This window comes from Meriones unguiculatus, chromosome 9, assembly GCF_030254825.1.
Source record: "Meriones unguiculatus strain TT.TT164.6M chromosome 9, Bangor_MerUng_6.1, whole genome shotgun sequence".
NCBI classification, from domain to species: Eukaryota; Metazoa; Chordata; class Mammalia; order Rodentia; family Muridae; genus Meriones; species Meriones unguiculatus.
Genome location: NC_083357.1, coordinates 53793962 through 53804056, shown reverse-complemented (window position 1 = coordinate 53804056; position 10095 = coordinate 53793962). Strand labels below are relative to the sequence as shown.

At 39.6% G+C, this 10095-nt stretch overlaps 1 pseudogene and 1 gene segment (V, D, J or C); both read left to right on the top strand.

Moving 5' to 3' along the window:
• The first annotated feature begins 1893 nt into the window (after nt 1-1893).
• On the top strand, nt 1894-2477 carry LOC132656242 (T cell receptor alpha variable 23/delta variable 6-like; annotated as a pseudogene).
• A 6409-nt stretch (nt 2478-8886) lies between these two features.
• LOC132656241 (T cell receptor delta variable 1-like) lies at nt 8887-9471 on the top strand. The segment is given in 2 exon segments: nt 8887-8935; nt 9158-9471. Coding segments are annotated over 2 exon segments (363 nt in total).
• The last annotated feature ends 624 nt before the right edge of the window (nt 9472-10095 follow it).

Genomic DNA, 10095 nt, shown 5'->3' with positions numbered 1-10095 from the left:
AAATAAGGAAGATACTCAATGTTTATGTAGACTGGGAATGAGAGCAGTCAAAATGCTGCATTCTTGAAGGTGTGTGTGCCATCTAGGATGCAGAATATTTTCTACCTTTCCTCACTGATCTGAAGACAAAACCTTTTCCAGAGTAGATCATTCTACTAAATTCTAGTTTCTTTTTACAAGCATAGTCTTAGATACAGTTAGTTTAGCTGGTGTTTATTTTTATAAGAGTATAATGAAATCTCAATTTAAGTCTGTAAATGCACTTTCGTAAATACAGAAATAAAATGATTATAAGAAATTTTATTTTTTCTTAAGTGAGTGGAACATATATATTTCTTGGTTCATTTATGTATAACATTAGCTGGTAATGGGATAGTATAATTCATTGCATGTTTTCAATACATTTTGTTAATGTTTGTAATAAGCCCCAAGAGATACTGACCTGAAAAGAAAGCTCAGTGATTAAGCACAGTTGATGTATTCATGCTATTCTTGCTCACCGTGCTAGGATTTTGTCTTCCTTAAGCTTGCACGGGCCTTGTACAGACTGTCACAAAACTGCTCCTTCATAAGTTCAGCTGACCTGATGTATCCAGAAGACACTGTTTCCTGTAGTCACCCACCGTCTCTGGTCCCAACACTGACTTTTCTTCTGCCATGATCACTGAATCTCGGGAGGAGAGCATGTGGTAGATATGTGCCATGAAGACTGACCATCCCACACTCTCTTCTCTGCTCTTTGGCTGACAGTGGGTGCAGGGCTAATCATTGAGCAGTGCAGGGAGTTTCTAACAAGGACTGAGAGCTCCATCAAGCTATGTGTACATGACTCAAAGGCATTAGTAGTTGGATTCATACTATAACCATTCAGAAGACTACTATAGTCAGTTCTCCCATAGGGCATATGACATTACCAAAATTATCAACACACATTAATTGTATAAATTAGGGGGGTTGTTGTGAAAATGTAATGTATGCATATGTGCAACTTTCCTCCTATTCATCTTGTCTTCATTCTCTGTTGTCTTCTCCTTTCCCTCTATCCCGTTCCCTCTTCCCTTACTCATTTGTCTAACTTCTACTTTCAAATCATATTTACTTTCTTTTTCTTTACTCCTTTTTTGCTTTTGTTTTTGATTGTTCATTTGTTTTTACAGATGAGAACACATACATACTGTGAATCTCTACATGTCTGCTTTATTTTGCTTAACATCATGTTCTTAAATACTATCCACTTTCTTACAGATGGCAGGAGCTTATTTTTTTCTAGTGTCTGAACATTACGCTGTAGTTTCAGGTACAATATTCTGTTCATTCATTGGTTGACAGGTGGTCCTAGGCTGTGTCTACATCTTGGCAGTCACGGATGCTGCTGTAACACACATGCATATGCAAGTGTCTCTCTCATGAAATGACCTCTTTCTCCTGGATAAATGCCTGTAAGTGGTATTAGTTGGATCACTGGTCTTCCTTCCTTCCTTGCTTCCTTTTCTCCTTTCTGCTTTCTGTCTTTCCTTCCTCCTTGCCTTCCTCCTACTCTTTCTTTCTTTCTTTCTTTCTTTCTTTCTTTCTTTCTTTCTTTCTTTCTTTCTTTCTTTTCTTTCTGTCAGAAAATCCACACTATTCTGGGTTTTTATATCTACACACATTTCTATCAACACTGCATAATGGTAGAATTGTAATGAGGGGATTTCTGATCCTCATGACTCTATTTTTATCAATACCAAATTTGAAATCAAAGGAGAAGTGCTTCCTCTGTCAGAAATAGCTTTAGATAGTGTTTGTGAAAGGTGGAGCCAGCTGAAAGAACTGAGGTGCCTGTGAAGTTGGAGTCAGTGTTCTGTGGAAGAGAAAAGGCCACCTGAGTTCTCCCCAAGCTGCAGTCTAGGAGGAATGGACAAGGTCCTGAAAGCAGTCCTAGGCCTTCACCTAGCAGGTGAGTCATGAAGGAGAAACCACATATCTCAGGATATGTGATTCATTTAGAGGCAGGAGGGAATTGGGGCACCAGACAAAGTCATCAATCTTGAAATCATCAGCAGATAGTACATCCTTAGGAACCTAACACCATTTGCTGTTTCCCTGCACAGGGGTGAGTGGCCAGCAGAAGGAAAGACGCGACCAGCAGCAGGTGAGACAAAGTCCCCAATCTCTGACAGTCTGGGAAGGAGGGACCACACTTCTGAACTGCACTTATGAGAACAGCGCATTTGACTACTTCCCATGGTACCGGCAGTTCCCTGGTGAAGGCCCTGCACTCCTCATAGCCATACGTTCACTGTCCAGTAAAAAGACAGAAGGACGATTCAGTCTTCTTCAGTAATAGTGACAAACTGCTCTCCTTGCACATCACAGACTCTCAGCCTGGAGACTCAGCCACCTACTTCTGTTCAGCAAGTATACAGTCCTTCACAGACACCTGCACCCCAGACCCAAACCTGCAGCTGAGGCTCCAGCAAAGCCTGCAGTGGGGCTGAGCCTGGAGGGTGTGCAGGAGTTCTTATTTGCAGGACCAGGTGACAGGGAGCACTGTGAGTGTAAGGTTTAGACTCCCTCAGCCCAGAGGCAGACCAAGATGAAGTCTCAACATCCTTTTCTACATTCTCTGTTTGCTCCTCAAGAAAAGCTGAAGTTTTAGATCCATTTCCTTAACTGGTCTAGAGGATTTTTTTCCTCCTTTGTTGTAGAAATAGTTCTCTGTGTGTTTGGTTTGTAGCAACTATAAATTATGAAGGCCCTGTTCCCTACACTCTTGTCCGAATGCTGTTCATGTATGGTTGTTACAGCCCAGTGTCAGGAGACCTTGACTTTGGCCTCTGGGATAGAAATCACATTGTCTTTTTTTCTACATTAATCTCCTTGATAACTAGGACACTGGGAATTTATATCACCAATAAACTCTTCTACTCACTCTTCTTTTGCCTCTTATGTCTTCATCTAACTTCAGGAAATTCAAGTATGTAAACCAGGATACATATTGGTTTACATATATGTGTAAACCCTCACATACATGTGGGTGTGTTTAAAATAGATAAATGACATCAGTGGCGAAGAAATAATGCAAATTAGTCATGTAATGAAAATACACAACTTTCATTAAAGAAATTATTTTACATGTGAATTTCATAAATGAACAAAATATAAATATGAACATAAAGTCTTAGTCAATAGAAGCTGCTGCAGTATTTATGGACATCAGCAATGCACAGAATTAAAGATTCTTTCACTGCCTAATACATGACAAGGATTGCTCACTTAATGCTAAATAAAATCCAAAACGCTTTCCAATTGAGAAAAATTTAAATGGGTTTTTATGCCACATTGTTAATGGCTTTGGAAGTCTTAACTTCTTTGGGATCCTAGACAGGAGGAATTTCTGAGGCTAGATTTGGTAGGCTAGCCTGAGCAACATAGTAAAACTCTGTCTCAGAAAACCAAAACCAACAACAACAACATGGAAGACATTATACATAAACATCTAAAGCCTACAAGTTCTTTTTCTCATCTACAGTGAATAGTTTTTCAGTATGAAAACAGAACAGTCACATGGGAAAATAAAGTCAGTTGGCTCTTAGCAGTAGGATGTAGATCTCACAATACCAATAGGTGAACTCCTCCTGGTTTTCAAGGTCTTCTATCCCTGTCAAGTTTTAAACTTGAGTCAAAACAAAACAAACAAACAAACAAACAAAAAAACCCAGAATTTTTATCTAATTGAAAGAGGCTTCATTGAATACAACAACCTAGAATGGAAGTAAGCGAAGAGTGAAAGCATATTTAAGGATGTGCAACACAGAATTTGAAACTGTGTACCTCAACACACACCTGAGCATCCTAGGAAAGAAAAGGCTGGAAATAACTTTAAGAGTACTGAGGGAAGGTGAGGGCAAGTTGACTTAGAATAACCCAGTAATCACCAGTTGGGTGTCTTCGTACAGTTATCAAGCAAATTCTGCTTTTAAAGATTGAAGTTTGACATAAATTTCGTCATCAGATGCATTTTCAGCATACAGTCAAGGAAAGTCTTCATTCCTTCAGGGTCTGAAGGCAAAAACGTTTATATTGGGCATTGCTCACATATCCACAGATTTGTGAATGAAAGATCATTTAGAAAGGGGTTTTGTTTTCATGAAAACTATAATAACTGCAGGATGGCATCAAAAGTGGGCATGCTTCAGTGCCAGTGAATGACATTGCTAAACATCTGGACACAGAGGCTCCTCACTCTCTTTCTTCTCCTTCTCAGATTCCTGAAGATTACCATAGTGTTGTGTCATCATAATAATCCTTTGTTGGGGTCAATGGCTCTCCAGGACCCAAACAGAGACTTCACACTCTCAAGTCTGTTTTGATTTCATTTGCCTGAGCTGCTGCTTTATGAATGTTGAAGTCCCAGTGGTCTGGGGTGAGGATTCATGGTTTGTCTCTGAAAAGAAGCCAGGATTGATGTGGTTATATTTCATAGTCAATCAAACCAGGGTCAGAACAGTTGGAAGTTGAGTGAATACAAGCAATACATTAAGGATTCTTGCTGCCTTCCTGTTCCTTCATACTGTCCACCAATTTCATGTTCTTTCTCTTCATCTCACTTTCAAAAACAAAACAAAACAACCCAGACAACAAAAACTAAATACCCACAAAACAAAATCAAAAGTTCAATTAAATTAAAAAATGCCAAAAACCAAACAAAACTCATGTAACAGGAATTAGAGAAGAGGAAAATTCTGATTAAAAAATATTATATCAACAAAGGTTTAATTTAACAGGTAGCAATTGCTATCTCTTTAGAAAGGGGAAATTTCTTTTCTTCAATATAGAGACACTGAGTTTACCAACCATGACCTGACTAAGGTAATGCCGTCCTGTCCTGACTTCATTTTGTTTCTGATTAGATATTTCTCACTCACGTCTGCCTTGGCAATAAACCTGACATTGGTCCAGACATATTGACCAAAGTAAACAATATTTATACAAACTAATCATGAATTAAGATAGTTGAAGAAGGCAAAAGTTAAGGTTAAATGTCATATTGTGCCAGAAATAACTACTATGTACTGTCAAAACAAATGTTAAAAAGTTCCTATGACAATAACAAAACTAAAGACTGAATGTTGGCTTGTCCTGAGAAAGCCACTCAGGCCTTATCACAGATTGATTTATTGACTTTGATATTTTTAAGTTATTGCTTTTATTTTGGTCAAAATAGAATTACATCATTTTTTACATATTATGTTAATTCCCTCAAACCCCTTCTGTGTCCCTAATCTCTAGTCTCTGCCATGTTCTTCAATAATAACTTCAAATCCATGGCCTCTTTTTCTAAGATTATTGTTGTTTTACACAGATGCGCACACACACACACACACACACACACACACACACAATTATGCAAATACAACCTTCTGAGTTTGTTTAGAGTTGATTCTGTGCACATGATTTCAGTGCTGACCACTTGTTATTGTATCATTAATCAGGGCCCTTTCTGGGAATGACCATTTCTGGCTCTCAGCAATACTTAGTTGTCTGTAGTTCCTTGTATAGGTACAGGGCCCCATGTCATTTCTGTATTAAAAATTTTCCTTAAAACACACAAAAACATTACAGGAATATGTTTTTGTTTTTTGTCAGGTGTGCAAATATGTGACTGAGTCATAGCAGGTGACTATGATTTGCTTCATGCTCGAACAGGGGTGTGGTTCTGCCAGCTGCAGATAGTTTCTGTGGGTGTGTCAAGTTTGGAATTCTGGGAACTTTTCAGAGGATCTTTAACTGCTAGAGGCCCAAGTAGCAGATCTGCTGTTGTTGGGTGTTTGTTGGTTGGATGCTGTTTGTCAAGTAGTAGTATACAAAGAATCAAGAAGAAGTTAGGTATCCTGATGGAGTAGATAAATTTTACCCAAGGAAACTTGACACCCCTAATAAGCAAGAAGTAGTCTAATGATAACATTGCCCACTTTCACCTTTATTAGTTTTTCTCTAAAGAAATGAAGGACATGGGGTGGTGAAGAATAAAGTAGAGAAAAAGAAACCCCAAATGTAGCAACGTCCAGCTGCAACATTTCATGGCTAGTGGTATCATCATTGCTCAGTACTTGTTGTGCAGACATATTTTTGTGGTGTCCAGGCTATTGCTCCCCCATCATTTCTAGCAGAACTTCTTGCAGCACACTTCCTGGTCTTCTTGTTCTTATACTTTCTTGGTGCCCTGTTTTCTTCAATGTTTTTTGGGCCTTTGTTGTAGGAGTCTTGTTGTAGATGTATTTGTTTGGGGTGGTGAAAGTTCCATAGTCAGTTGTTCTTTTTTTTTTTTTTTTTTTTTAACCAGTTGTGATTTTCTGTGATGGTCTTTATCTGCTGACAAGAAAACCTTTCTTGAAAGGCATGAGAGGTAGTCTTCCAAGTCTTGGCCCAAAGTATATGGCATCTCTCAATTGAGACTTGCTTTTGATCTCTGAGAGGAAACCAAAACACAATAGCAATAGTCAGCATTCTTCCAAGAGCCTCTTGGATTTCCTTGATCAACATAGTGAAAAGAGGTTTCCCATGCCTGGCACTTGTTTTCCTGTTAGATGATCCTTCTTTTGAGGGGGTATTGCCAGCCCAAGTAGAATAACTTCATTAAAATATATGTGAAATATAATTCCAGGTAAACATGAAGTAATAAATATCCTTAACGGTATTTCAACCATCCTCAGTGGCATTTAACTTCTCTCTGTCTTCTTCTGTGTTGACCTCCCTCCCAACTTTCAAATTAAGCCCAACATCATCCCCATTTTCCTCAATGCCTGATCTCTTCTTGTGGTTCTTTAAATCTAAGCATCATTCTTTAAAATATTTTATTTTATTAATTGCTTGTGTGTGTGTGTGTGTGTGTGTGTGTGTGTGTGTGTGTGTGTGTGTGGTGGGTCGAAGCACACAGGTCTGTGTGAGTATACACAAACTTGTATACATACATGGGTGGACACATCTGTGTGCATGTAAAGGCCAAAAGTTGGTGTCCATGCACTCAAAGGTGGAGTTTCAGGCTTTTCAGAAAACATAACTTATTAAATGTGTCCTGGGACATGAACTTCAGTATTTATCATTAGCAACAAGTGCTTTGAATCGTTGAGTTATCTGTTCACCAACCTTAACTTTTATCTTCACTGGGAAGCATTGTCTACCAAATAAATCACAGGAAAGACAAAGCAGTATTTAGAATGAGACCAATTGTCCACCTCAGCACTTAAACCCAGGAAAAACCCAGTGTACTACAAAGCCACGTCTCAGAGGCTGTGGCTATGCAGCTTGCAGGGCGTCCACTCACTCTCTGGAGATCTAGAGCAAGAGCACAGCCTTGCCACCCTGTGCTGCCCAGGCTGCTGTGGCTCCCATGATCTTCTGCTTAGCCACAGAGAAAGTCCAGGGCATGGGCTCTCAGCACTAAGCAGTGAAATGGGCAGAGAATGTGAATCTGATATCAGAAACTTGTCCCTGAAGTACATGTTGATCTGCTATTTTTTCTTATAGAAAGAACTGGAGCTCTTACAGAGACCTTGTTTGTATCTTCTCTTCTGATTGCCTTTTGGGTAATTTCCTCCATTGGGATAATGAGAGCAGTTCAAGGATTAAGAGCTATATTCTAAATGGTGATATAGCTGTACACACAAAAACATTCAACCACAAACCCATGTGGTAACATGACTCTAATGCTTGCTGGTTATATGTATCTTGGACATATAATATGCTCAAGTCACAGGGAGACCTGCCATGCTTATCATGAGACTGGTTTCTAAATTAAAATACAGAAAGTTTACAAGTGAGATGGAATATGAAAGTATAATGTTACAGAAACTTCTAGGACATGTAACAAAGAGATTTCTCTGTGTGGAGAGAACAGAACACATCCTGTGAGTACAACTTAATGGTAAACTTTTTAAAAGAGAGTAAGTTTTTTTAGCAGTGGATTTAAAAATTATTGTAACTTCCCAACCAACTGTGTATGAATGTGTGTGTGTGTGTGTGTGTGTGTGTGTGTGTGTGTGTGTGTGTGTGAACCAGTGGTCATCAATGGTTACCACTCTCATTTTTTTTGTCACATTTGTTTATTTATTTCTTTTTGTGGGAACTCTTACTTAAACTGAAGCTCATCAATGACTGACTAGTGAGACCCCAAGATCCTCATGTCTATGCTTCTCAGAGCCCTGACTGCAGGGGCAGCCATAGCTTCTGGATTCTTACATGGGTCCTGGAGATCCACACAAAGGGACTAATGATGTACAGCTGTCAACCGACACACTAAACATCTTCTTAGTCCCTGAAGACTATTATTTTATTCCTGTTACAATTTGCCAGGGCATAAGCAAATGGGATGGGGATCTTCTGGAATGCTGATGGGACAGAATTTGGATAGACCCTGGCATTGAGCAAAGGAGGAAGACTCTTTCAGATACCAGTGTTTCAAAGGGAAATTCATGGGTCCAAGAGGACTTAATTATTTTTTTTATTAAGCTTAAATAGACAATTAGACAATGGATGGAGAGAAGATAACATAAGACAATGGTCTGCAGTGAACTACATATCACACATAGCTCATGATGAATTTTACTTTGGTTCCAAAAATCATCTCCCTGAATAACACCCATGTGTGCAAAGCTACTTCCCCCTCAGCAGGGATGGATTTTCTCAATCTCCCTTTTCAGACAAGGAAGCAAGTAGAGACCTGTGGTGAGCTACCCTTTTCTCTCTGTACATGGAGGTTGTAACCTATGATCACACAAAACCACATTTCCTGCTTAAGGCATTGTAAGAAACACAGGAGGTACACGTGCTCACTGCCTGGCCCTCAGACACTGAACACTGAGCTGAGGCAGAGCTGACACACTCATACAGAGGTCCCGGTGACACATGCCTCCCTGCAGCCTGCTCTGTGTGTTGGTGGCCTTGACCTTCTCTGGTATGGACATTTCATATATAGCTGAGAATATTTTGTAGGAAGTATTGTCCCAAGCAAATGGCCATTTACATTGACATGAGGGGGGAATTAGATTGGAGAAAAGTGAGCAGAAATGTCTTAAGTTAAGTTTGTCTTTGGATTTTAAGGGGCCCTTTTCCTACACTGCTTTGTGTACACTATCATAGGATAAGCTTTTTATTCTTTCCTCTGGTTGTTCTGCAGGATTCAATGTGGCCCAGAAAGTCACTCAGGTCCAGTCAACTACAAGCAATCAGTACAGAGATATCACCCTGGATTGTTCATATGAGACAAGTTATTACTATTACCATCTCTTTTGGTATAAGCAGCTTGTTACTGGAGAGATGATTTTCCTTATTCGCCAGAGTTCTTCTTCTATTCAGAATGAGAGGAACGGCCGCTATTCTGTCACACTGAAGAAATCAGCCAAGTCCATCAGCCTTGTCATTTCAGCCTCACAGCTAGAAGATTCAGGGATGTATTTCTGTGCCCTCCAGGACGTGACCCACAGTGTTTGAAGTGACAGCACAAGCTGAACAAAAACTGGGTCTCCTTAAGCATTGCCCATCGGAGGAGCCCAGCTGAGAAGCACACCTGCACATGCTGAACAGGAAGTCTCACTGTGCATGCTTCCTCTGTGGTCTGCATCAGTAGTGCGTTTCTAAGTAAAACCTCATCCTAGGCAATTCAGAGACAGTTATGATGAGTGGTTTTCTTTTAATACTTTGTCTTGAAAGTATTTAGTTAAAAATAGATCACAGAGAAGATGTGTAGTGCTTCCTACAGTTGAGAATATGGCATCACAACAATTTAAAGTGTTAGTTTCAATTCATATTGGCAACAGCACACATCTGAGAGTTTTCTGAAAGAGCAAAGAACACAATTTTCTTGTGAAGTTACACTCAGAGAAGCAGAGCCATCATGAGTAAAGTGGTCAGAGACATCTCATAAGAACTTCATATGTGAAATACTGGAGGTTCTTGGGTTATCCCCACAAATCCTTGTCTTTGTATCTGGTACTGAGCCTGAGGTACTGAAGGTCAGCTAGAGCAGCAATTGGGAAGGACAGTTGCATGAGGGCAGCACATGGGTGTACTGAGACTTGTGAAAATACAGCGAGACCCAGAAGAAAATTGATGTCT